This window comes from Nematostella vectensis, chromosome 5, assembly GCF_932526225.1.
Source record: "Nematostella vectensis chromosome 5, jaNemVect1.1, whole genome shotgun sequence".
In the NCBI taxonomy this organism is placed as follows: Eukaryota; Metazoa; Cnidaria; class Anthozoa; order Actiniaria; family Edwardsiidae; genus Nematostella; species Nematostella vectensis.
The window spans coordinates 7,676,950-7,704,041 of NC_064038.1; the positions used below are offsets into that span (position 1 = coordinate 7,676,950).

Sequence of the window (27,092 nt, forward strand, 5' to 3'; positions counted from 1 at the left end):
TCTGAATATTTTCAACGAAAAACGCGAAAAAAAATTTCAAAATGTAAAAGCGGGGTGTCTATTGGAAGTTTCTTTGAGGATGTGACTTATAATTTAAAGCGGAGGTTTAGGTCTGCCCTATGGAAGTTAACTGGTGCGATTGCCGTTTTAAGTCGAGACTCATAAAGAGACAATATACCAAGATGACTAGCTATTACCCAAACTTAGTTAACATGCTACCTCGCGGTCATCAGAGCTCTTCATGCGTAGAACCTGGATGTCCTTCCTCGGTTGATTCCTCCTCGCGTTCTTCTGCTTCTTCTGTCTCTCCTTCAGGCTCTGCCTCGTTCTCACCGGGTTCTCCACCATTAACCTCGGGATCTTCTTCTTCTTCCTCTTGCCTGGGATCCAGGTAGGCGTCATTAGACAAGTCAACATCAGGCGCATCTTCGACTTGGTCACGCTGCGGAGGAGTAAGAAATAATTTAGTTACCCGCTACTTAGGTCTTATCCGAGAGACTGGTAACAAATGAGTAAGCTCAACCCGCTTATAATAGCAAAGTCATAACCAGACCTCACGGTCCCAGAAAGGTTTCGAAGTTGGGCCACAGCCGTTAGCGGTAGGCAAGCTTTGTTATAACATCATCATCATCGTCATCCTATTCTTCATAATCCTCATCATATTCTTCTTCTTCATCATCGTCATCATTATCATCATCATAATCATCATCACCATATGTTTCTTCAGTCATATTCATCATCATCATCATATTCTTCATCATCATTATTATCCTATTCATCATCATTATCATATTCTTCATCATCACCATATTCTTCATCATCATCATATTCTTCATTATCGTTATCATCGTCCTATTCTTCTTCATCATGTTCATTATCATCGTCATCATCATCAATCAGTTGATTGGAATAGTTATCATGGACAGTTTAATCATACTTGTTCATCATACCACTGTAATTTCACAATTCTAATTTTATATAACGGGGTGTTGCACAGATCGCTTTTTATTTAAATATGTGGTGAATTTGAAAAATGTGAATATCATCTGTTTATTTGTTATAATACTTATTATATAAAAGACAAGGCTCGCATACTTCACCTAGATGCAGGTGCTTTCGGTGGTGTTTCTATCGCAAAAATCAAAATTGAATGATCGTACCCGCCATCTTGGATTTTGAGCAAAAAATAAGAAACGAGGGGGAGTGGTGGGGTATCTTATTTTTGCTCAAAATCCAAGATGGCGGCTACGGTCGCTTGAGGCTGGCTTTCTTGCTGTTTTTTTTTTAGCAATAAAAACACCGTCAAACGCCTGTATCCAGGCACACATACTCGATCACCAGCGTAGTCGCTCCATACAAAGTACGGCTCCAGGGCTTTCTTCTTATTACTCTTGAACTCCTCCCTCGTCATAACATCATCGCCATCAGAATCCAGTACCTTGAACAACTAAAGCAACAACAAAATCAAATAAAGCCTGGTTTCCGTACAGTCGTAACAGTCTAAGCGTCGTAACAGTCGTCTCCGGTTGCCCACCCCCCCCCCCCCCCCCCCCCCCAAGGTGAACACACGACTCGCGAAGGTTACCGGCCGCAGAATTCTGAAATATTAGCCCCTTTAACTGCCCATGGCGATAGGTAATGAAGTTTTTGCAGAATGCTGTTACGACTTTACGACTACAGAAATCCAGGCTTAACGCCGCGCTGTCACCAATTTACTTCCGGTCGATTATGTAACAATCTCCGATGATTTTTAACTGAAAACGCGAAAGATATTTCAGAATTGTGAAAGCAGTGTGTCTGTTGGGAGTTTCTTTGCGGATGTGACTGATAATTTAAAGCGGATGGCCTGTTAAACAGTGCGGATTCTAATAGATTCTTTTGTAGCGATTCTTTTGTAGTAAAGTATTAGTGATCGCAACCGCTTTAAATATATCTGTTAAAAGGAGTTTCAAGGTTTTTACATTGTTATAATTATTATTACAAAATCCATCAAATAACGTTATTGCCCGAAAAGGCCGCGGCGTGTATTCAAATTGTCCACGGCGAGGCGCTAATTCGGGGGAGGCCCTCATTCGAGCAATAAGGAATAGAGTATATATGTGACGACTCACGCGAAAACGTACCTTAGAGCTTCTCAATTCCGCGAATTAACCCGCGAAACGGGCGCGAGCGTTCCGCGAAACGGGCGCGAGCATTCCGCGAAATAAGCGCAAGCATTCCGCGAGATAAGCGCGAGAATTCCGCGAGATGGGCGCCAGCTTTCCGCGAGATAGGCGCGAGCGTTCCGCGAGATGGGCGCCAGCTTTCCGCGAGATAGGCGCGAGAGTTCCGCGAGTCAGGCGCGAGCTTTTGCAAAACGGGCGCGAGCCTTTCGTTGTTGAGTCACGAGCACATAACGTAACAATCGGCAAAAGGGCTGAATCTTGAATCTTTTGATTTCCAAAGTCGGTGAAACGCGATAGACATCTACTGTGGTCTATTCGAGCAATAAGGAATAGAGTATATATATATTATAGGAATGAAATTACTAACCTTGTTGGCAAACAACTCTGAACCAAACAACTACAAAAAAGAAGACAAGATTCTATAGTAAGTGAATACCTTTCTACCGCCAAGGGCATAAAAAGACTAACTTAGAAACTAATTGGTTTTAAATACCCATAGATACACAATTCACACGCATTTATTAAAACAAGGTGAAAAATGATCAGTTACAAACAAACAAGAAGTGTACATGCCGAAGGTTTCTGTGCTCTTTGTTATAGTGTTTCCCATCTTTTCTTGGTTACGGTATTTAAACTTTGGGTCACAGGTATCAAACAGGTCCTTTAAGTATGTGAAAAAGTGATCATTGAGAGGCTTAGGCCTAGTTTAAACGCCACCTCTTAGGGTTAATATATCCTTCGAACACACAAAAAGTGCTATCCCTTATGGTTAAAATTGATTTTGCAGACGATTAACCCCGGGGTGCCCCATTTTGCTTAATTTTCTCGCGTACATAACTTCCTTATTTTCGCGATTTCAAAAAAAAAATCGCTAACTTAAAGACCCGCGAAAAAAAAAAGACCGCGAAGATCCGGAAGAAGAAGAACGAGGAAGAGGACAACGATATAAATATCACAAAGATGGGCTATTTAAGCTAAAACCACTGAGTGAACGCCTGCGAGCAAGGGGCTTGGCAACAAAGAGTACATACTGGTGAATCCATGTAACGTCTAACAAATGTATCTTTCTTCATCTGCTTTTCCGCCTTTAAGATGCCCTTAATAGTTTCTCTAAAAACAAAGCGAACATATTGAATTAGGAAAGGGCAAAATCAGTAACATATCATCTTATTAATATTTATTAAATAACAATATTTTATTACTATAGTATTGATAGATTATTACCATGGAAGAGCAGAATTGGAAACATCTTTTATGCTACAAGGCAACTGTCATTGCTTCACTAGGCAACCGTCTACTAGGCAACCGTCTACTAGGCAAGAGTCTGCTAGGCAACCGTCTACTAGGCAAGCGTCTACTAGGCAACCTTCCACTAGGCAAGGGGCTGCAAGCCTTTGCTAGGCAAGCATTTACAGGGCAACCATCCACTAGGCAAGCGTCTTCTAGGCAACCGTCCACTAGGCAACTATCTACAGGGCAAGCGTCCACTAGGCAACCGTCTACTAGGCAAGCATCCACTAGGCAAGCGTCCACTAGGCAAGGGGCCGCAAGCGTCTGCTAGGCAAGCGTCTACAGGGCAACCATCTACTAGGCAAGCATCCACTAGGCAACTGTCTACTAGGCAACTATCAACAGGGCAAGCGTCCACTAGGCAACCGTCGACTAGGCAAGCGTCCACTAGGCAACCGTCCACTAGGCAACCGTCGACTAGGCAAGCGTCCACTAGGCAAGGGGCCACTAGGCAACTGCCTACTAGGCAAGGGGCCACTAGGCAACTGCCTACTAGGCAAGCGTCCACTTGGGAACCTCCTACTAGGCAAGCGTCCACTAGGCAAGCGTCTACTATGCAAGCGTCCACAAGGCAACCGGCTACTATGCAAGCGTCTACTAGGCAACCAACTACTAGGCAAGCGTCCACTAGGCAACCATCTACTAGGCAAGCATCCACTAGGCAACTGTCTGCTAGGCAACCACCTACTAGGCAACGGTCTACTAGGCAACCGTCCACTAGGCAAGCGTCTACTAGGCAACCGTCCACTAGGCAACCGTCTACTAGGCAACCGTCTACTAGGCAAGCGTCCACTAGGCAAGCGCCCACTAGGCAAGCGTCTACTAGGCAAGCGTCGACTAGGCAACCGTCTACTAGGCAACCGTCTACTAGGCAAGCGTCCACTAGGCAAGCGTCTACTAGGCAAGTGTCGACTAGGCAACCGCCTACTAGGCAACCGTCTACTAGGCAAGCGTCCACTAGGCAAGCGTCTACTAGGCAAGCGTCGACTAGGCAAGCGTTCACTAGGCAACCGTCTACTAGGCAACCGTCGACGAGGCAACCGTCTACTAGGCAAGCGTCTACTAGGCAACCGTCTACTAGGCAAGCGTCCACTAGGCAACCTCCTACTAGGCATCCGTCTACTAGGCAAGCGTCTACTAGGCAAGCGTCTACTAGGCAACCGTCTACTAGGCAACCGTCCACTAGGCAACCATCTACTAGGCAAGCGTCCACTAGGCAACCGTCTACTAGGCAAGCATCCGATAGGCAAGCGTCTACTAGGAAAGCATCCACTAGGCAAGCGTCTACTAGGCAACCGTCTACTATGCAAGCATCCGATAGGCAAGCGTCTACTAGGAAAGCATCCACTAGGCAAGCGTCTACTAGGCAACCGTCTACTATGCAAGCATCCACTAGGAAACCGTCTACTAGGCAAGCGTCCACTAGGCAACCGTCTACTAGGCAAGCATCCACTAGGCAAGCATCCACTAGGCAAGCGTCTACTAGGCGAGCGTCCACTAGGCAACTGTCTACTAGGCAAGCATCCACTAGGCAACCGTCTACTAGGCAAGCGTCTACTAGGCAAACGTCTACTAGGCAAGCGTCTACTAGGCAAGCATCCACTAGGCAAGCGTCCACTAGGCAACCGTCGACTAGGCAAGCGTCCACTAGGCAACCGTCCACTAGGCAACCGTCGACTAGGCAAGCATCCACTAGGCAAGCGTCCACTAGGCAAGGGGCCACTAGGCAACTGCCTACTAGGCAAGGGGCCACTAGGCAACTGCCTACTAGGCAAGCGTCCACTTGGGAACCTCCTACTAGGCAAGCGTCCACTAGGCAAGCGTCTACTATGCAAGCGTCCACAAGGCAACCGGCTACTATGCAAGCGTCTACTAGGCAACCAACTACTAGGCAAGCGTCCACTAGGCAACCATCTACTAGGCAAGCATCCACTAGGCAACTGTCTGCTAGGCAACCACCTACTAGGCAATGGTCTACTAGGCAACCGTCCACTAGGCAAGCGTCTACTAGGCAACCGTCCACTAGGCAACCGTCTACTAGGCAACCGTCTACTAGGCAACCGTCTACTAGGCAAGCGTCCACTAGGCAAGCGCCCACTAGGCAAGCGTTTACTAGGCAAGCGTCGACTAGGCAACCGTCTACTAGGCAACCGTCTACTAGGCAAGCGTCCACTAGGCAAGCGTCTACTAGGCAAGCGTCGACTAGGCAACCGCCTACTAGGCAACCGTCTACTAGGCAAGCGTCCACTAGGCAAGCGTCTACTAGGCAAGCGTCGACTAGGCAAGCGTTTACTAGGCAACCGTCTACTAGGCAACCGTCGACGAGGCAACCGTCTACTAGGCAAGCGTCTACTAGGCAACCGTCTACTAGGCAAGCGTCCACTAGGCAACCTCCTACTAGGCATCCGTCTACTAGGCAAGCGTCTACTAGGCAAGCGTCTACTAGGCAACCGTCTACTAGGCAACCGTCCACTAGGCAACCATCTACTAGGCAAGCGTCCACTAGGCAACCGTCTACTAGGCAAGCATCCGATAGGCAAGCGTCTACTAGGAAAGCATCCACTAGGCAAGCGTCTACTAGGCAACCGTCTACTATGCAAGCATCCACTAGGAAACCGTCTACTAGGCAAGAGTCCACTAGGCAACCGTCTACTAGGCAAGCATCCACTAGGCAAGCGTCTACTAGGCAACCATCTACTAGGCAAGGGTATACTAGGCAACTGTCCACTAGGCAAGCGTCTACTAGGCGAGCGTCCACTAGGCAACTGTCTACTAGGCAAGCATCCACTAGGCAACCGTCTACTAGGCAAGCGTCTACTAGGCAAACGTCTACTAGGCAAGCGTCTACTAGGCAAGCATCCACTAGGCAAGTGTCTACTAGGCAAGCGTCTACTAGGCAACCATCTACTAGGCAAGCATCCACTAGGCAAGCGTCTACTAGGCAAGCGTCCACTAGGCAAGCGTCTACTAGGCAAGCGTCCACTAGGCAAGCGTCTACTAGGCAAGCGTCCACATGGCGAAAATTTTCAGCCACAAAAAAGGGGTGTGGGGCCTCCAAAAAAAGTGTGAACGCCTCTGTGAAACAAGGTAGTTGTGCTGAGGTTTCAAACCTTAGCCCTTCATTAGTGCAACTACTCTGTTTCACAGAGGTGTCCAACACACTTTTTAACTCGTGAATGCTTGCAAAACATTTACAACTAGCCAAATCTGCGACATTTAAGTCCGAGAAAAACACCGGGAAAAGCCTGTGTTAGCAGGGTCCCTGTTTGCAGGGTGAAAAAAGCCTCTGTTAGAAGAACAAAATAGAAGAGGATATATTTCCACAAATTAATTTTTCACAATTCTTCCCAATCAGCTAAACTAAATATCAAACGAAACTCGTACAAACACACGACCCTCGCTTATTCATCGAATAAAGACTTTGCGCCTTTCTAGAATGTTAACATGCATAAAACACATTGTATGACAGTAGCGTGATCAATTATTGCGGGTATTTTATTTTGTTTCCGAAAGGAATATGCTAAAAGTTGACATGCTAGCAAAAACTTTTCGAACGGTACTTTACCAATAGTATCAAAACTAATTTTGGTTACATGTTCATTCGGCAATGCAACTTTGGTCTAGCGGTGCGGACTCTTGACTCCGAACGCAGCCGACCTGGGTTCGATTCCCATTGATAGCGCTATTTTTTTATAATAATAATAATAATCAATTATACTGTCATGACATCGAAAAGAAAAAAAGATAAAAGGACCTTTTTATGTACTCTCAGCATCTTGAATGCGTTGTTCAGTATTAACTAGAACAATAAATTTGCATTCACGAATTCGCTCACAGAGCCTTTTCTTCGACCTTGTGTTGATTTATAGCTTGTCTACATGTACATCACGCTTACACAGAGTCAAAAAACCATCTAGTTTTTCTACAGTTTATCTGTAGTCTTCCTAGTTATACCATCCTCCAAGGTGCTCTGATTTTTTTTTAAAACTCTGACTGAATCCTGGGGGTTGTTAAGGGGGAGGGGGGCACTTGAAAAAATTACACTGAAGGGTTGGCTTTGATACTTAAAGGTGTCCCGAGTCAAAATCCCCCCTCCCCCCCAGGATAACTAATCAACACCCCCTAACTTGTCCATAATTGTTCCCACACGTGCAAACTACTTACATGAGTTCATTTAGATCCACATGTCCATACTCATGCTCTGGTAGATTGGTGATATCAGTGCCCTCAGCTGCAATTATAAACTTGCGCATCTGGTCTCTTGTCAAGTTCTGGACTTGTTGTAGAGTGATAAAGCCATGCTTGTCACCATCAAGCATCTCCCAGATCTGTATACAAACAGCACCTCTACAGTACAGACTGAAAGTATTTTAACATTTTCCAGCGTGGATTCTGAGTGGGGTTCACGCACTTTCACTGCGTGGAAAACCAGTGAGTGGAGTCCACTCACTGCGTGGAATTTTCAGGAACAGGAATAGAGAACCAAATAGCCCGCGTAGCAAGCGTTTCTGTGGGTTTTCGTGGCTTTTCTTTTTTGCGCTGGAAACCCACAGAAACGCTTTCAGCGCAGGCTAAGAACCGAACAAAGTTCCTTTTTTTCGCTAAATTTCAACATAAAGATCTTGCTCGCTCGTTGCCCATAAAAGCAGATATTATCAAAGAATATTTAGCACTATGATATAAGAAACAAAAAGCTAGTCCAAAATAATATACACTGTTCTACCACACAAGCCTGCAGGAGATTGTGTTCATTATTAAATACCCTGAGCTGCCGAGGGGGTATTAAATGAACACCCACTTACTTCCTCCCTAAACAATCCCTCAATCATCTCAAACGACCGTAGCTGCAATCTTGGATTTTGAGTAAAAAAAAAAATAAGAAAAGAGGAAAAAGAGGGTGGGGTTTCTCTTTTTTTTTGACGATGAAGCAGTCTCCCACTTGATCGGGCAGAGCCCCTGAAACACTTGCTAGAGACACAGGGATCCCGCTATTGCGGACAGATCCAATAGGGGTGAGAAAGAAGAAAAGAGGAATGACACTTAAAAAGCCTTTGTCAGCCATCATTTTGTCATACTAGCGAAGTACCAAGTTCGAAAATGCATCCATTTCCATCAGCTGATTTATGGAAGCCAATGCAATATATTCAATTGAATTTGGTAAATAAAGTATTAAACTTTGTTTTCAGACGGTTATTTTGAGATTTTAGCACATTATGAGCCTTCAAATATTGAATAAAACAATAAAAAAATGGCTGACAAAGGTTAACTGGAGTGTATCGACACTTTTTGTTCAGCTAATGCTACAGGATTATCTTGCTTGCAGACCTTTGTAAACCATCCTTTGTAAGCGCTCCCAGAAAAAGCAAGGGAATTTCTAGCATGTTTAGGAAGATGAGTATGAATATATAATGAACACGTACCTTTTCTACATGAGGTCGGCAATAACCGATATAGTATTGTTTCTTGGCCTGTCAAGAAAGCTATGAGTTGAAATGTTGTTTTGCATAAGTTTTTCACTTTTATAGTACTCAAATGGGCATCAAATACTCAGGTATGTGACTCAGGTCTTCTCAAATCAGCATCAAATTTGGCACAGAAAATTCCTTAGATCCTACAATGATGAACATACAGAAGTAACATGTAGGAGTTGCGATGGCTAGTAAAAGATGAACATAGTAACATCTAGGAGTTCGGGATGGGCAGCGAAAGAGGAACTAGGAGTGGGGCTGGGTAGCGAAAGAGGAACATAAAGTAACATCTAGGAGTGGGGATGGGTAGTGAAAGAGGAACACAAAGTAACATCTAGGAGTGGGGATGGGTAGTGAAAGAGGAACATAAAATAACATCTAGGAGTGGGGATGGGTAGTGAAAGAGGAACATAAAATAACATCTAGGAGTGGGGATGGGTAGTGAAAGAGGAACATAAAATAACATCTAGGAGTGGGGATGGGTAGTGAAAGAGGAACATAAAGTAACATTTAGAAGGGGGGATGGGTAGTGAAAGAGGAACATAAAGTAACATCTAGGAGTGGGGACGGGTAGTGAAAGAGGAACATAAAGTAACATCTAGGAGTGGGGACGGGTAGTGAAAGAGGAACATAAAGTAACATCTAGGAGTGGGGATGGGTAGTGAAAGAGGAACATAAAGTAACATCTAGGAGTGGGGATGGGTAGTAAAAGATGAACATAGTAACATCTAGGAGTTCGGGATGGGCAGCGAAAGAGGAACTAGGAGTGGGGCCGGGTAGCGAAAGAGGAACATAAAGTAACATCTAGGAGTGGGGATGGGTAGTGAAAGAGGAACATAGTAACATCTAGGAGTGGGGACGGGTAGTGAAAGAGGAACATAGTAACATCTAGGAGTGGGGATGGGTAGTGAAAGAGGAACATAGTAACATCTAGGAGTGGGAACGGGTAGTGAAAGAGGAACATAGTAACATCTAGAAGTGGGGATGGGTAGTGAAAGAGGAACATAAAGTAACATCTAGGAGTGGGGATGGGTAGTGAAAGAGGAACATAGTAACATCTAGGAGTGGGGACGGGTAGTGAAAGAGGAACATAAAGTAACATCTAGGAGTGGTGATGGGTAGTGAAAGAGGAACATAAAGTAACATCTAGGAGTGGGGATGGGTAGTGAAAGAGGAACATAAAGTAACATCTAGGAGTGGGGATGGGTAGTGGAAGAGGAACATAGTAACATCTAGGAGTGGGGACGGGTAGTGAAAGAGGAACATAGTAACATCTAGGAGTGGGGATGGGTAGTGAAAGACGAACACAAAGTAACATCTAGGAGTGGGGATGGGTAGTGAAAGAGGAACACAAAGTAACATCTAGGAGTGGGAACGGGTAGTGAAAGAGGAACATAAAGTAACATCTAGAAGTGGGGATGGGTAGTGAAAGAGGAACATAGTAACATCTAGGAGTGGGGACGGGCAGCGAAAGACGAACATAGTAACATCTAGGAGTGGGGATGGGTAGTGAAAGACGAACATAGTAACATCTAGGAGTGGGGATGGGTGGTGAAAGAGGAACACAAAGTAACATCTAGGAGTGGGGATGGGTAGTGAAAGAGGAACATAAATTACATCTAGGAGTGGGGACGGGCAGTGAAAGACGAACATAGTAACATCTAGGAGTGGGGATGGGTAGTGGAAGAGGAACATAGTAACATCTAGGAGTGGGGATGGGTAGTGGAAGAGGAACATAGTAACATCTAGGAGTGGGGATGGGTGGTGAAAGAGGAACACAAAGTAACATCTAGGAGTGGGGATGGGTAGTGAAAGAGGAACATAGTAACATCTAGGAGTGGGGATGGGTAGTGGAAGAGGAACATAGTAACATCTAGGAGTGGGGATGGGTAGTGAAAGAGGAACATAAAGTAACATCTAGGAGTGGGAATGGGTAGTGAACGAGGAACATAGTAACATCTAGGAGTGGGGACGGGCAGCGAAAGAGGAACATAAAGTAACATCTAGGGGTGGGGACGGGCAGTGAAACAGGAACATAATAACATGTAAACATGAAGCATGTAGGAATGGGCAGTGAAAAAGAGGTAACTTAGATCAGAATGAACAGTTTCATAGGGATGGACTCACCTTTTGTTCTGTGGTAAGCGGTTTATGCTCCATTGCCATCAAAGATTTCTTGTCCAGTCTATCTTTTCCCTCAAACAATAACGTCATAGAATGTCTGAAAAAAAACATACTGTATTTCAGAATCAATTGTGTTATTAAAGTCATTTGGTATGTCACCAGCTAGAACTAACCTACTGCCTGGAAATTATTTCTCGCCAGGTCTGTTACGGAGGGGTGTGTTCTTATTTGAAAAATCACTCAAATATTTTGTTTGTCAAAATTCGGATTTACAGTTGATAACAAAAGAGAAAAGATTATTTTCATAAATGCTTTGTGCATAGCATACTGTAGTTACATACAAAATGTTCTTATAATTGATTGTTATTGTTATAGTGACTGTATGTATATGAAAAAATATGAATTTAAATACCTTGCTTTTTCATAATATAAAATAAAAGAACTTAAATACCTTGCATTTTTAAAAAGTACCTCGATTTATAAAAACCTATCCAGCCTGATTTAGAAAATTCTGAGTTCTTATATGCCAGTGTTTACTATAGTAAAGTATATTAGAAACTGATATATTATAAACTATATTATTAACACTTATAACAAATTAAATAGTGATGTAACTGAAATTTATTAAAGCTGAAAAAAAGGCCTTTAAAAAAAAGGCCCAATAAGTGGGCCCAATTATTTTTTTTTTTGGGGGGGGGGGGGGTTAAAATTTTTGGAGCCCCTCTCTATATATTCTTCCCCCCCCCCCCCCCCCTTCAGGGTATTTGATGAACAATTTTAATTGGGGCTCCAATTGAAATTACAGAAATGAATTTGCTATCTCTTTCATGGTGAAAGATCCCAGATAAAAGCAACTTACTCTTACTCTGTATGTGGTGTTTTCATAAGAATTGCATACATATAGCAAAGCACAATTTCTGTTCTATCATACAAGGAATCTGACATAAATAAAGTTGCATTTAGCATTGCCAGTTGATTTTTTTTTCCAACTTCAGAGCATGATGTTTCTTTGGTATTAAAGTTTAGAAAAGTTTGGCTAAAGACTTGCGGGGAATTGTTTACAAGAATTTGTTTTAATTGAAACTCTTTAAAGCCCCTTAAAAGCATTTGCCTGATCTTATCGCCAATGCTTCTGGTTTGTGAATATTGAGGTAAATATTAAAAAGCCCAAACTGTCATGATCTCGTACCAGAATACAATACACCAAAAACTGGAATTCGACTCTGCAGGGTCAAATTCCAGTTTTTGGTGTATTGAGGTAAATATTAGATATAATTAATGGGGGAGGCGTGATGTTTATTTAAATAATACCCCAATTAAGAGGTTTTGGTACAATAACTAGTTGCAAGTCACTGCATTATGTGTATAAATATTCATTCCTATTGATATCTTCTATGACAAGCAGATCATCAGAAATTGAAACCTTGGAAATATATCATTAGTTCAATACTAGTAAGCTAAAAGTTGACTTTCAAGTTGTATTTCAAGGATCCATTCTGTGTTTTATGATTTGGGGCCAGAATCCAGCAATACATCTAATGGGTTACGAGGGTAGCAAATTCATGTGTGTACAACTGTTTTTCTTTTTAGATAACTTTTTAGATAACAAAATTATTTGATATGGATAGGATGAGGTACCCCAGAATGGGGGATCTCTACAATTTTTGGGTTTGTAGGCGGGGAGCAGTGAAAAATTATGTACAATAAATGGGGACAGCGTCTTGTTCCCCCTTCGTCCTCAGGGTATTTACCGGTAATGAACACTTTCTTATTTATGGCAGTGGTAATATATTCATGTTTTAGTAAATGTAAATTTCCACACAAGTATGTGAACTATTTAAAACTCTAACAAATTATGCAGGAAATCCAGGAATTTGTTCAATAATGAATAACGTTAATGAACACTTTCTTATTTATGGCAGTGGTAATATATTCATGTTTTAGTAAATGTAAATTTCCACACAACTATGTGAACTATTTAAAACTCTAACAAATTATGCAGGAAATCCAGGAATTTGTTCAATAATAGGGGACTTGGCTAAGAGAGCATGTGACTTTTTGCGCTCAGGCTTTTAGCAGCAAAATAACAGCAACAAAAAAGAACTTATTTAGTGTTACAAATAAAAGTGTTTATTTTCATTTAAAGATTTTATTTTTTTTCTTGTTCCCTGGCATGACGGGCATAGCCATTTCTGTGTTTATTTTTGACTGAATATGCCACCCCAAAAGTCATGTGATCTGTTATCAGAAGTCACCTATTTCACTGATTTGGCTCAATTATGTGGCCCACAGAAGGCGTGAATGTATAATGCATGTATAATGATCTGGCTGTATCTCTGTAACTGTTGATGTATAACTTACTTGACGATGCCAACATCAGTATTTCCCATTGTTAGGTTTCCATGGCCGCTATACTTCCAATCAATGTCCATCTCACTGAGGGGCGTTGGCTTGAGTTCTCTGTTGCAGTCGCTAAAGTCCAGGTTATCCATGTGGTCAAAGCGTGAGAATAACAGAGCCACTGCTGCATTTGTATCCCCTGAAGATGTTACCTGGTGGTAGTAACCTGACAACATTAAAAACTCTAATCAACATTTACTATCAATGTTAAAACAATATACTGAATAATTAAAATGTTCACAAACTTTTCGATGGTCCACTTTGATTGACCCAAATTATCAGGAGTAAAGGAACTAGCTGGTATGCTTAGACATGGTGGAGCCAGGAAATACATGGTACGTTTTATGCCTCTGTAAAAGAGTTGTTTAACTGAGGTTCCAAACATTAGCTCTTTGTTGACTTTTTGTTGGCTCCTGTACGCAGCATCTGTTGATTGCCTATTCACATACAGTACAGCCTGGAGGAAACCTAACATTTTGTGCACATTTTTTGTGTGTAGTTTGAGTGTAATTAAATTCATACACTCAAACTCAACGCACCTTGTTTGGACTACATGCACCAAACTACACGCACCTGTTTGCCTCATTAACTTCTACCAAATCCCTTGAGAATATTAGGAGCTACACCTCATTTTTATGTCTCACTCAACGTTTATATTATGCGAAGAAAAAAAAACTTCGACGTTTGATAAGTCGGAACCATGTATAATATGTGTGAATTAATGCCAGATACAACTTTTGTTTTACTTATATCAGCAAATAAATAATTGATTCAAACTTTATTTCTAATTTGGGCTTAGTTATAGCAAGTGAACTTAAAAATAGAAAGCGTTTTGTGTTGATTAGAAGGAAAAGTGCGAAGTTTGTATGTGGAACTGACGTGTTTTTATGTATGTTCAAACTAAAAAAAAAATACTGAAGCCTATTACTCTAACTGTGTTGAGCCGCTCTTCTAAAAACGCTTTGAAATCTTTAGTCTTTTTTGTTGTATAGGTTACTAAGAGTTTCGCATTGTATTGAAGAAATAAAGCGTATGTTGTTTATTGAGTATCGAACAGGAATAGCTACGAAATTCTTAGTCCATACATTTCACAAATCAACTTGACGTCAGTTACATAGGAGAGGGGTTCTTTATTTAATGAAGAAAGAAAATGCGAAAGTTTTGTTGAATTCGCCTGCCGATAGCATGCCAGTTACAGTCTCTTACTGTGAATTGTTGTCAAACAATGAAATAGTTCTGAATCCTGTGTCGGACTTTGTTGGTGCCCTACTGAATCGCCCTCTGAAAACCCTTGCTCCCATGTCTACAAAAAGATTGCTTTCACTCTGTTTTTTATAAGCTTCTGAGTCAAACGTTATTAGAATTCGAACGAACAATAGCCAACATTCCTGCATAACAAAGGAAAACTACACACACCGATCGTGTAGCACACTTAGTGTTTTACATGCAAAATCCTCGCATGCACCACACTCAAATTACACGCAAAAAAACGTGCGCATCGCTGTTAAGTTTCTTCCAGGCTGAACTGTACTTTCCTATACGTCTTCAGGTCCGTAGCAGGGGGTGGAGCACTGGGGGCATTTGCTGCCCCAATATTTTAAAAAATTACAAGGAAATGACCAGTAGGGGCTTGGCTGTGCCCCCCTTGTTTTCTTAATGTTTCTGTATCAAGCCCCCCAATAATTCAAGGCCTGCTATGGCTATGGTCTTCCAGAAACTTCATCTGGTACAAAGGCAAGACAAACTAAATGGCACCAAGTCGCAAACACTTTAGCTTGTTGATCAGTCAAACTAAATAATATAGCTTGTCGCGATGTATGATGTGTCCAAGGCCTGCCTTTATACTAGATAGAGTAAATGGACGCACTAAAAATCTTTGCCCAAAGTTGTCTGGATGCATTAAATGCTTTAGTATAAAATGGCGAATGCAACTTCTAGATGCACTTGCAGTGGTGTTGACTGATTCTCACTTGTGCTGGGCTTGCATAAGTGTTTCCCCTTGCATCCTTAAGTGAAAACAAACTTTTCAATTGGCTCTGTATTTTGCCTCACTTACTTTTAGGCAGAAAAAGACAGTCGCCAGCATTAATTGTGACTAGTGACCACGGTACTTCTGCCACTTTGGGGTACTTGAGAAGATCAACATTCTGAACATTGATCTTTGAAAACCCTCCAACCATCTCTGGTGGTTCCCAAGCTTTGTAGATCTTGTCCTCATACTTATACTCAATCATCTTCCAGACTTTGGTGCCATTCATCAAGCAATTAATGGCGTTAAAGGCATCTTTGTGCATAATACTAGCAGTACCACCCCCGCTGAGCCAGAGGTCGACCTCAACTAAGTAATCCTTGAACGTGCCACAAGTGAGAGGAGGGATAACGGCAAAGTCTTTGTACATGGGAGATGGCATATCAGACACAATGTATGATTTAGCTCCTGGTTTGTGGGCATTGTCAACAAAATTACCTACAAGAAAAAATGCATATTAAATACAACCGACAAAGTCGTGAATAAATCTTATGCTAATAAGTGACCCGTTATGTTTTTATTAAGCAGCTGTTTCCTACAGAGAAACAATATAATAAACAACAATAGCAAGCTCGTACCAATAGTATCTCGTCCGACCCCCATAGCCCCAGACGGAATTCGACCAGATTTTTCTTTCTTCCCTTCAAGTCTCACTTCTAAATCTCCGTAGTTTTCTTTAAGGTACTCATCTGTCCATTTTGTAAAAGCTTCCGAGTGCTTGGCTGCTCCACGAAGTACAAGAGCTCTTGATGGCTTCACCCATTTCTCCCAAAAGTCTTGAGGACTTGGGAAGCCCTCTATTTCATCTATGAGGTCAGTAGACGGCGGTCGATGCGAACCTAGCGGTTTTAAATGGCCTACTGGAACTTCGGATGCAAAAGACCCAGGAATAAGGGCAAATAATAAAGAAAAAACTCCAAAAAACAACGCCATTACAAGAGAGTTCCGCTTTCACCGACTCTTGCAGCGAACTTGCTCAAAATTCTTGTTCTGCATGCATGAGCTGTCAAACACAAAGGCTAGCAAAGGATGGGAGGGGTGGGTTAATATTACTTTCTCCTAAAAATCAGAATGTTCCCAATAAACAAGCACTATAACAACGATATCCGATAAAAAAAAAAACTATAAGATTCGCGTGGACATTTTTTAAAACTGCTTTATTTGTGATATTAGCTGTCAAATTCATACCACCTCACACACACTCACACCCCCTAAGGTCCATTCACCACAATTCACCCTTACCCCCCTAAACTTAGCTTTCCAACAGGATCTAACAGGTGTGTGCGATGTGTAAATTTATTCAACGTAAATATTATAAAAATAAAACTTAAAAAAACTTTTAGGTTTTGACCAATATAATCTCTGTTAGAAAACAATTCTGTATTTTAGGGGTGAAAATTATCAGTGTTCCGAGCTACGATCATTATCTGATTATAGGTTTTTCTGTTGCGCACTTTTGAATAACCAAAAAAAAAATAGAATGAATTCGATAACAATATAAATAAAGGAAATATATAAGACGAGAGAGAGAATGAAGAACGATCATTGTTTTTTTGTAATAATTCAGCAGAATGACTGCAACGCTTTAATACTTTATGCTAATTTATTGCAAAAAAAATACTCCTCACTTTGATTGTACAATATTTCTTGAGTGATAGACGGAATTGAACAGTTAAAAGGCTCACGTCTTTCTCATGGGTGGGTATTGCCCTCTTCGACAAGCTAAAACGGAGCTAGGGGTAGGTAGTATATTGCAGCCTTCCTGATTTTCAATGCTTGCCGGCGTCTTCAAGGGGGTTCGGCTGGAGATTTATTGAGTTTGAGAAGATGTGTTTCTAATACCCTGGTGTTTTTTCGTATTGGATTTAAATTTTGTGTAAATGCGCGCTTCCGAACTCTCTATTGTCATTTTTTTTATCTTGTTGTGTACAGAAATAAATTTCAAGCAGTTTGCGGTATCGTCTTCTGTGTATAAAAGTTTTTGCAACTTAAAAACATAGTAGCCTTTTTTTAGATGAGTATCTTTCAAAAATCCAAAAAAACTCTTGACGACTCAAGGTAAGACAACTAAGAAATTCATCATAAAAACATGGCTTCTATTGAATACAATTAGCCCAAATAGCAGGCAAAGCTATATACTTCATAGGGAACGATAAAAGAGCCTGATATTCAATGGACCCCCCCCCCCCTTGACCATCTCCGCGCCTCACGCTTTTTGGCGGCAAAAGGAGGCGGGCGCGCTCTGTTTGTACAGTTTGTACCAACTCTAGGCCAACTCCTAACTCCTGAACGTAGCCAGCTGAAGTTTTTACGAGTAGTTTGCGAAAGCTTTCGAGCATAGAATGGCTTACCAAATAGGTCATCCATCTGCTATAAGTCCTAAAATGTACAGTCTGCTTTTATGTCGAAACTTAACCACTCTGCCCGGGCAGAGGCGTCCACAATGGGCTTTAGATGTGAACATGCGCTGCGCACTAATGTATTTGTACAAATAGGTTGCGCAATAAATAAAGTGAAGTGAAGAAAAATACAAGTTGCAATCTATTCTTACGAGCGAACGTAACTATTTTCTTCGATGCTCCCCTCTTTCATCCGCACATAAAAAAGGGGGGCCCCGAATGGTCTTTTGCGAGCACTTGCGAGCGCCTCGTTTTTTATGCGAGACCGAGCATTTTTAGGCGGAAAAAAATTGCGCGAGCATGCGGGCACGGAATTGTGTGAGCATGCGAGCACATCGAAATTTCGGGGGACCATTCGGCGCCCTAAAAAGCGGAATTTGAAACCTGTGTTGTACAAGTTGCCCTTGGTTGCTATCGATCAATCAACTAGAGAACCTTTGTAATCACTGAAAGATATCAAAACAACTATGCAAATTATCCGGACGTTCGTGACCTGTATTCGCTCCGTGTCGAGAAATTTGAGGACCCCTTGCTAAAGTAAGAAAGGGTGTTTTAGCGCGGTATAAGCTGTAGGACATTCTTCACTTTGTTTGTACACTGTGGACACAGTCGGAGCTAGACCGGAGGCGTGCCCATGTAATGAAGCGTTTACTTCCGGCCGCATTCGATCATAGAAGAACGTGGTTTGAGTGGCAGCAGTAAATTTCTTCTCACGCTGTAAATACGTGATCTCACAGTGTTCAAAACGCTTTTTGATAAAATGGATGAAAGGCAACGGGGGTTGAAATACATCGAAGGATATGTAGAGAGAAAAGAACTTAGCAAGGTGAGGATTGATAGAGGATAAGGAATGTGACTTTTGTTATGATGGGCGCCATTATGCTAGCATTACGAGAGTTTTCGCTTATTGTGCTGTTTGATCATGCTCTAACTAGCAAATTCGTAAAGTCTCTCAAATTTTCTGTATTAATTTACAACGAAAGTGTCTTTTTTCGTTAATTTTTACAGGCTGCCCACAAAAGTTAAACATAGGTATATTTTTTGTATGCAACACAGATGCTGTTCGTTTCTTGTGAGTTTTCATCAGAAAACGCTGCTTCTCGTTTTTATCTCGGGGTGGTCGCCTGCTGTGTTACTGTATTCTAAGTAAGGCTGGATTGACTTGTTGGTTGGCTGCATTTGGAGTATTTATTCACCAAAATCAAGGTCTGTTTTTTCTCTTAAAGGCTTTTTCTGCTAAATATCCAAGGCACCGCTGATGAAGATGTAGTAAAATCTTCTATTTTAAATATCTTCTATAAATATAATCTATTGGGATGGAAAGGAATATTTAATATCAAAAGAAATTAATTTATTCTTGATTAGATTTCATATGTATCACACTAGTGTCACACAAGACACTGGAAGTCGTTCACATATTATCACCAAAGTTGCGGGGTCCTGGATACGAGTTTGTAACACTTCAGCTTTTTACAGTTTTCGTACATCCTTCCGTTGTAGAAATGACACGAATCCAAATTGTTTTTTATTAATATTTCGCCATTTAACGGTAGCATAATCGAGGTCACTTGGGACATCTCTGGAGGTTAGTACATTAATATCTAGATGTGTTTTGAAAGCAGGTCATATTCTATGCTGTTTATTCTGTGGTTCCGCCACTTTGAAATTCCATCACGCTACGTTCGCCTTCTTTCGTTTCTGATTTCGCGATTATTACACAAAGTTAATTTATAGTTTGTTTCCAACTAATTTATTGGCTATTTCTGAGCTTTGTGGCACGATCACTTTAATTTCTCTACTAAATGTGAATTTCTTTGTTGAATAATTATTAAAAAATTTTCAAGTGTTTGTGTTGACACAAAATTCTTGAAATATAACTTAACTTTAGTTATTCAAGTTTTATCTCGTAGAAAAATACAATATGCCTAATCGTCTCTTCTCAATAATGGTTATTGTTGTATCAGCGCTTAAAGCAATAATTGTTGCTTTATAATGTAGTACTAGTATAATGCTTATAATCAGCGGCATACAGTAGCTAGGATTTTTATCAGGAGGGGGTCCCAAAAGGGACTTTCAAGGCATTTTCTCCTGTATTTTAGATTATGTCTCATACATACGTACTGTATTTTTGGCTGCTAAAACGGAGACTAGACCACCCCTTGGCTACTCCCTTGATAATTATTGTTATGAAATTGCCGCTTAATGTGAGTTATGCACTATTCAATTGAGACCCACACCCCCAGAAGGAGAAGGGTGGGGGATTAGACTTTGATGCTGTACAACCCAGAGAAAAGCTCTCTTACACCCCCTTGGGACAAAACTGCAGTCAAATTCCCCTACCCCTCGGGATGCAAACTATAGGCAACTACCCGACAACAAGTCATCTGAAAAAAGCCATTACCTTTCAAAGCCAGTACACTTCAGCGAATTTGTACTAATTACTATGAAGATAACAATTACCAAAAAAATGGGAAAATAAATTATTCCTGACTGGCGTTACAGTACGATAACCAGTTCCGTAGCAGTCCTAGTTCCCTATCACTCAGCATTTGTTTTTAAATTTTTGCCTCGAATTTTGTAGATTTGAACAATCCAAAACTATCTAAATGATACAAAACTATTAAACTTTCCTGAGATATGAATCCAGCTTATTTTATCCAATGGTTTGTTCAGAAAGTATCATTATTTCAAAGCGATTTTCATAATTGTTGCTAAAATGAGCAACGTTTACTGCACAGTAAACTGACCTGCGTCATGAAAGTCAGATGAAAACAATGCCTCCTTTAACAAAAATGTCCTCTATCTGTTAATGTGTATGTTTTTTTTTCTGACTTGATGCGATTTTTTCAATTTACATTGCTTTTAGTTATTCAAGCTTCCCAGAGGATGCGGGAATAGTTCCGTATTACCCTACGCCCATAGTGTGTTTTTGGTTTGACTGCAGTTAATTTTTATTATGTGGGCTTTTTTTTTCAGTCATTTGGCTGAATAAAGAACTTTATTTAAATGACAACCTACCTTGATATTAGTGAGCGCTTGATAAAATATTATTCTATATTAAAATAATTAATTAATGATTAAATAAAGCGGCCAACTTACAATGGGATTATTATTGCAGAACTCTTAAAAGAACGACAACAGCGCATTCGTAGCTGTAGCATTCACATTTTGTTCTTGTAAATAAAAACGGCTTTTTGTTGAGCTCTCGTGCACGAAAATTATCAAAATAAATCACCCAATTCTAGGCTCACCTTATCCTCATTTTTGCATTTTGTCTATTTTGCCATTTCAGTATATGTGTGGGTTGTTTCTTGCAATATGGATTTGTTAGCGACACGGGAGCAAAAGCCCATTGATGATTGTTGGTTTGTTAACCTACTGCATTGTGAAGTTAAAATCATTTTTATACATAAATTTTAACCAAAAGGAAGGGATGTGACATGTTATTCAGTAAATATGTTTTTATTAATTCTCAAATGAAGTTAAAATAAAAACTCGTACCAGATGACAGAATTTTGAGTGATACGGAACTATGCCTGCTGCTACGGAACTATTCCCACTATGTGCAAACAGTAAATACCATATAATTCAATAAAATTTGAAAATGTGTAGTCTTTTCTGTGCATATTATATGCACATTTAAATAAATTTGTAGTGAGCATTGGGCCCTCCGCAAAAAAAGACAGAGCAATTTTAATATGAAGTGATACGGAACTGGTCATCATACTGTAGTTATCATTCATATTCATTTTTGCACATTTCGCCATGTAGCTTGCCACATGCTGATACATGGTATTGCTTGCTACAAAAGAGAAAGAGTCTTAAACCAGAAACTGATATAACTTTTGCAAAGTACATTTGTGATGTTATTCATTTGTCCCCAAGCCCCCATGGTGGGAACAAGTCAGAAAAAAAAAAATATTAATTCCTCCATCCTCCTCAGGACAGATTCTTGTTAAAAAATGCTCTAAACCCTCACATTAACCTCACCCTTCCCCAAGACCATGTGGGTGGGGGTTTCAAATGACTAGTGCATAATACTAATGCTTATTGTGGTAAGATATGCCTCGTAATGTAATTTTAATGCAAAAAGCAGTTTTCCAACAACTAAATCAACTTCTGCCCCTGGGGATGTTATGCCTCCCTCTTGAAGATATTGACTACCACTCCTCTTCTCTGTTAGAAGAACAGTTGCAAACATAAATGAGTGCAGTCCAAAATGCTGTTATAAATAATACATTTGTCCAAGAGCTTTTAGAACTCAGTTAAGGGGAAAAAAACTTAATCAAAAAAATATGCAGCATGGGGAGGTGTACAGCCATAAACCCTCACTCCTCCTGACAACCTATAGGCCAGTTATATCCCATCTGTTTTTTATTGGAGTCCTGCCCTCAGGATTTGTTACTTAATCCCACATATAATTTGTTAGCATAGCTGTTCATTAGTGCAATGGTACTGTTTGCATAAAAAGTGAAGTAAGCAATTTTATTTTTTAATTCCCTGAACAAACAATTACACATGAATGGTTGGCTTGTTATCTTAGAGAAATCCAGGAACTGAAATTCTGAGTGCTAAACAATGTTTGAATTAATTACATTTTAAATTTATTTTTGTTCAAGTGGATAAATTATTGGACAGTCATAAGAGGAACAAATATTTATTTCTTCAAGGATTCAAATACTCAAAGCCAGGAAACTGTAAGTCCCAGTATAGCTAAGAAAAATTATTTGATGTAGATGAAAGGGGCTGTGAAGTTTGAAGTTGATGTGGCCATAATTTACTTAGGCAGATCCATTCAATAGAAAGGGTATGAATTTGAAGTATTCAAAAATGTGTGTCTAGAGGAGGCTGGGCAGGGGAGGGAGGGGGCATTTTCACAAGAAGACATGGAACTCTATGCCTCTTAAAGCTGCATTGTCACCAGTTTACTCCCAGTCGATTACATAACAATCTCAGATGATTTTTAATGGAAAGCACAAAAAATATTTCAAAATTGTAAAAGCAGTGTGTCTATTGGAAGTTTTTTGGAGGATGTGATTGATAATTTAGAGTGGATGGCCCGTTAAATAGTGCTGATTCTAATAGATTCTTTTGCCTGAAGTTAACTGGTGACAATGGCGCTTTAATTGGTCATTGATTTTCACTTAGAGTGAGTTGGACTTATTTACCTTCCCATGGAGCAGGCAGCAAATGCACCCCCCCCCCCCCCCCCCCACAATGGCCTAAAGTCTACTTTTGGTTCTCAATAGACAAAACTAAAAAGCAAAAGCTTAGATCACTCTGGTATGTCATTAATCCATAAGTCAGACTTTGTAGCCAAATTTTGACAATAACCATCCCCTCGAGAAATTGCAAAGGCATAAAAAAATTCCTTTTTGTTCTTTTTGGGGTGGTCAGATTTTTATCAGAAAACTCCCTCCCTTCCCCTTCCTCCAGAAAAATTAGGTCCACTTTTTTGGGATTTTGCACCCTCCCCCCCCAAGAAAAATCCTAGGTACAGGCCTGGGGCCTTTTTGATATCAGGACGGTTGCTTTGAATCAATATATGTGATCCTCCCTCCCTCCCTCCCCCAAAAATCTATGTTCTAGAATTGTAACCAGTATAAGCTTAGTGAGCTCTCTGCCATAGAGCTATTGCATATGTGGCTACATGATGATACTGCTTGCTGCTAAGTTCAGTTAAATTTTTTAAGTTAAGTTTTTTTAAGTTATGTGAAGGATTTGTTTAGTTTGCAGGTCGAATAGACTTGGGACCAAGGTCATCTTGCATAAAGGGAAAGAAGAAAGGAGACAAGTTTTATTTTGAAGTAAAATCTGAGAATTTCTCCAAGCACATGCTTAGGGCAAGTAGACAGCTGTTGATATTTATTGGGGAAGGAGGGGGGGGGGGGGGGTAGCAAACAGCTGTCAATATTTATTTGGTGGAGGGGTGCAGAGGGGTGTGTCCTAAGCAACTTGAGTGACACTCAAAGGCATCAAAAATAGTTTTCATGGGTGGGCATAAAAATTAAGATTTTGGAGTCTCTGGACAATCAGAATTGTTACACTTTAATGCAAAATTTTCTGGTTTCCATACATTCACAATGCACAAAGCTTTTCATTTTTACTAGGCACACATTTATGACCAGGTACGGTGCTACATTTAACCACATCTTCTTATTTGATTGCTTGCTTGTGACCAAAGTTTTAAGTCACATTCTGAAAAATCTATGGTTTTGAATGGGACCGTTTATCAGCTTTAAGTCCAAGTAAGTGTAACTGATTGCATTGGAGTATTTTAAAACCTAAAATTTACATAGAACCAGGAATGCTTTGCAGCCACTGTATAAAAAAATAATGTTTTTTTTATATATATAGAACGCAATGTTTGCCATCTTGTGTCTCTACATAATCATCCATGCAATAACTACAGTAGGCAAAGTCCAATTGTCCTGTAGTGAAAAGCTTTATCACATAGGATCTTTTGTGCTCTTGTTGTTAGGTTGCCTTGTTGCTTCTTAGGTTGCCTAGTTACTACTTACACAGAGCATTTTTTAAGCATGAATTCTCTGTTTTCAGGTTTCTTCTCAAGCTTTAAGACAGCAGTGGTTATATGCAATAGAGCTTTCATCCAAGGTAGATAGCTTTTTGCACTCAAACACACATGAACACACTACACAACATAAATCGTTTAACTGCTACTCTCCAGGAGCATTTTTTGCATCCTAACACTTTCAGGGCTTTCATTAAGTTTCAGAGTAGGTGGTGGAGATTGATAAGTAGTGGGTTCAAATTAGTTCAAATAAAACTTAAATCAATTTTTTTTTAAGTAGCTGGCGCTATTAGAGGAAAATAGCTGGCAGTACCGCCGGGGCCTAATGAACCCCCTGCGTTTACTTTTCCAGTTGCAGCCGCCGGAGCCTTTCCTTTGTGATACAGGATTACAAGGGGCTGTCCCACCATCACCATCTTCCTCATTTGATTCTTCTTTCTCTGAGAGTGAACTATCTTCCCCAGGTGACCTATGAATAATTCATAATTGCACACTCCGAGTTTCAATGTCAAAATAATAACAACAACAAAAAGCAATTTATTCAGCACTCACGATTCAGCCGAAAGTTTCTATATCAGAAAGGGCTCGTAGGACATTCTACTTAACTTATTTATCATTATCCGCCACAGCCATTCTGTGTTAATTTTGGCGTGAGTATCTAATCATATTTATGGTTGTTAGCATATGGCAAGAGACCATGATGTATATCATGGTCTCTTGCATATGGGTAACATTAGGAGAAGCTTAAGGGCCTATGGTACTATCTCGTTGCTACGAAACTCCGTTGCTACGAAAGGGAAAACCGCTACATTCGTTTAAATTGACTAAAATCGCCGCGCGCCTTCCAACTTGATTTTGAGGCCCAGTGGTTAGCACCTTTGACTTGTAAGCAAGCGATCCGGGTTCAATCCCCAGTCGAGAATTTTTTTAAATTTTTATTCTTCTTCTTTTTTATTTTTTCATCCAGTTCTAATCTTCTTTTTTCTTTTATTTCAAGAGATTAAAATAAACTTTCCATATTTTGTAGAAGAAAATGCAATTTTTATATGTTTTTCGAGAATAAAAATAGATGGCGAAAAAACAAGATGGCGGCCATTTCCGCGCGAGAAAAACACCTTAACACATTGACCCCTCAACCGGCCTGTACCGGCTTTTGGAAGCACCCACAACCCAAAAAATTCATAAATGCAAACCAAACACAACAAGATGAAGATACTCAGGCATCAGTCTAAGGGATAAATGGTCTTGAAGATATGCATCCAACCAAGGTGTTCGCAACTACTCTTAAGCCAAATAATAGCGCTGGTTCTTTGACAAATTTCAAATCGAACAAGGAAAGAAAAGCAGAATCCCCTCTCAATAAAACGCTCAAAATACAACACAAGGGAGAGAGATCAGCAAACACAGCTCAAGACACAAATAGATACCTTTATTCTGATCCTCCAGGTTCATTTCCATGGCCTCAAAACACAATGTCCACTCCTTGAAGGCTTGTGAAACCACGAAGATGCCTTTACGGATTGAAAAGCATTCTGGGAGATCCAGGGGGAAAAATCACGAGGGGAGGGCCAGTCAACACTCCTCTCCCCAAAGTCAGATGGTTTTTTATAAGTCTTTTCACCCTGAAGCCAAACAAATCAATTTCAGCTCATACAGACCCAGAATAGCAGTGTAAACAATTTTGGAATCAATTTGGTTTCAGAAAAGACAGCATTTTGGAGAGCTGTGGTGATTCATTAGAAAATTATTTTCTCATCCAGGCAAAGCCAAACAAGAAAAAATCATCATGAATCCACCTTTGCTTGCAAATATCCATAAGCAAAGCACTCAATTATGCCCCAAAAGACTTCATGATGTCCTGAGACACTCTCCTAATATGCTCATAGCTGTATTTTTTATGAAAAATACAAGCAACCATCAACTTGTGCTGGCTTCAGCGCAGCGACGAGGGCTTAAAAGTGGGGACCGCAAAGCACTGTTGAAAAGCTTGGATACCGCTGACTAGGTGCAGCTGTGTTTGACTTTGACAGGCTGTATAAAACTCAGAATAGGAGGGAGGTATCTGTTTTCAGTCTGTTTTTTTGTGAATTCAACTAAAAAATAACCAGGAGTCAATGGGTTAATTTTGATTATTTTACAACAATTGTGAATTTCTTTTTCACTCAAACTATTGATATTACCATTCCTAGCAACTCAGCGCATGGGATTTTTGATTTTTAAAGAAATGAAAAAGTTATTACCAAATATGTGGTTTTTTGAAGGACATAAAAATTCGGCCCTTCCTCGCGGTTATCAAAGTTTCGCAAATCCGATGCGTGAAGTTTTAGAAAATAGTGATGTTAAAATATTTCTGCCAAAAAGTGATGTTAGATTTAAACAGTAGCAGCTTCTCCGACACGTTTTTTTTGTTCTGAGTCACGTGACCATGGGAGGGGTCAGATGACGTCATCACTTCACATTTATGTCTTAAACACTTATGTTGAAAGTTCCAAGAGATTTGATAAAAAACAGAAGCTTTTATAAAACAATCAAATTTCCCTAGCAACGGACTCAAAAGATAGTAACATAAGGTCCTTAATGTATTACCACTTAGTAAGGGTTAGATAATGGACGCGAGTGTTCTATGGGATTTAGGGCAGGAATTAACAAAGATCTGCGAGTGTGCAGCACTTAATGAGTGCCCTA

The 27,092-nt window shown here is 40.5% G+C and overlaps 2 protein-coding genes across 8 annotated transcripts in view; one reads left to right on the plus strand and one right to left on the minus strand.

Annotated features, from left to right (window-relative positions):
- Positions 1 to 72: 72 nt before the first annotated feature.
- On the minus strand, positions 73 to 16,470 carry LOC5505738. The gene is made up of 10 exons (XM_001626448.3): positions 16,055 to 16,470; positions 15,504 to 15,914; positions 13,409 to 13,613; positions 11,051 to 11,144; positions 8,876 to 8,923; positions 7,620 to 7,783; positions 3,197 to 3,275; positions 2,533 to 2,562; positions 1,331 to 1,447; positions 73 to 442 (listed from the first exon to the last, which is right to left on the minus strand). Exons 1-10 carry the CDS (start codon positions 16,407 to 16,409, stop codon positions 230 to 232), a joined length of 1,716 nt encoding a protein of 571 aa, XP_001626498.3. The 5' UTR covers positions 16,410 to 16,470; the 3' UTR covers positions 73 to 229.
- A 1,890-nt stretch (positions 16,471 to 18,360) lies between these two features.
- Positions 18,361 to 27,092, plus strand: part of LOC5505734 (formin-like protein 13) — a 30,916-nt gene continuing 22,184 nt past the window's right edge. The window contains exons 1-5 of one of the 7 annotated variants that reach the window (XM_032374064.2): positions 18,361 to 18,701; positions 22,495 to 22,572; positions 23,605 to 23,718; positions 24,434 to 24,490; positions 24,760 to 24,871. In XM_032374064.2, coding sequence (XP_032229955.2) covers positions 18,636 to 18,701; positions 22,495 to 22,572; positions 23,605 to 23,718; positions 24,434 to 24,490; positions 24,760 to 24,871 — 427 coding nt within the window. In that variant the 5' untranslated portion in view covers positions 18,361 to 18,635. Of the gene's footprint in view, positions 18,702 to 19,292; positions 19,461 to 22,494; positions 22,573 to 23,604; positions 23,719 to 24,433; positions 24,491 to 24,759; positions 24,872 to 27,092 lie in introns of those variants that run through there. The other 6 variants (XM_032374068.2, XM_032374069.2, XM_032374066.2 and 3 more) reach the window with 6 other exon arrangements.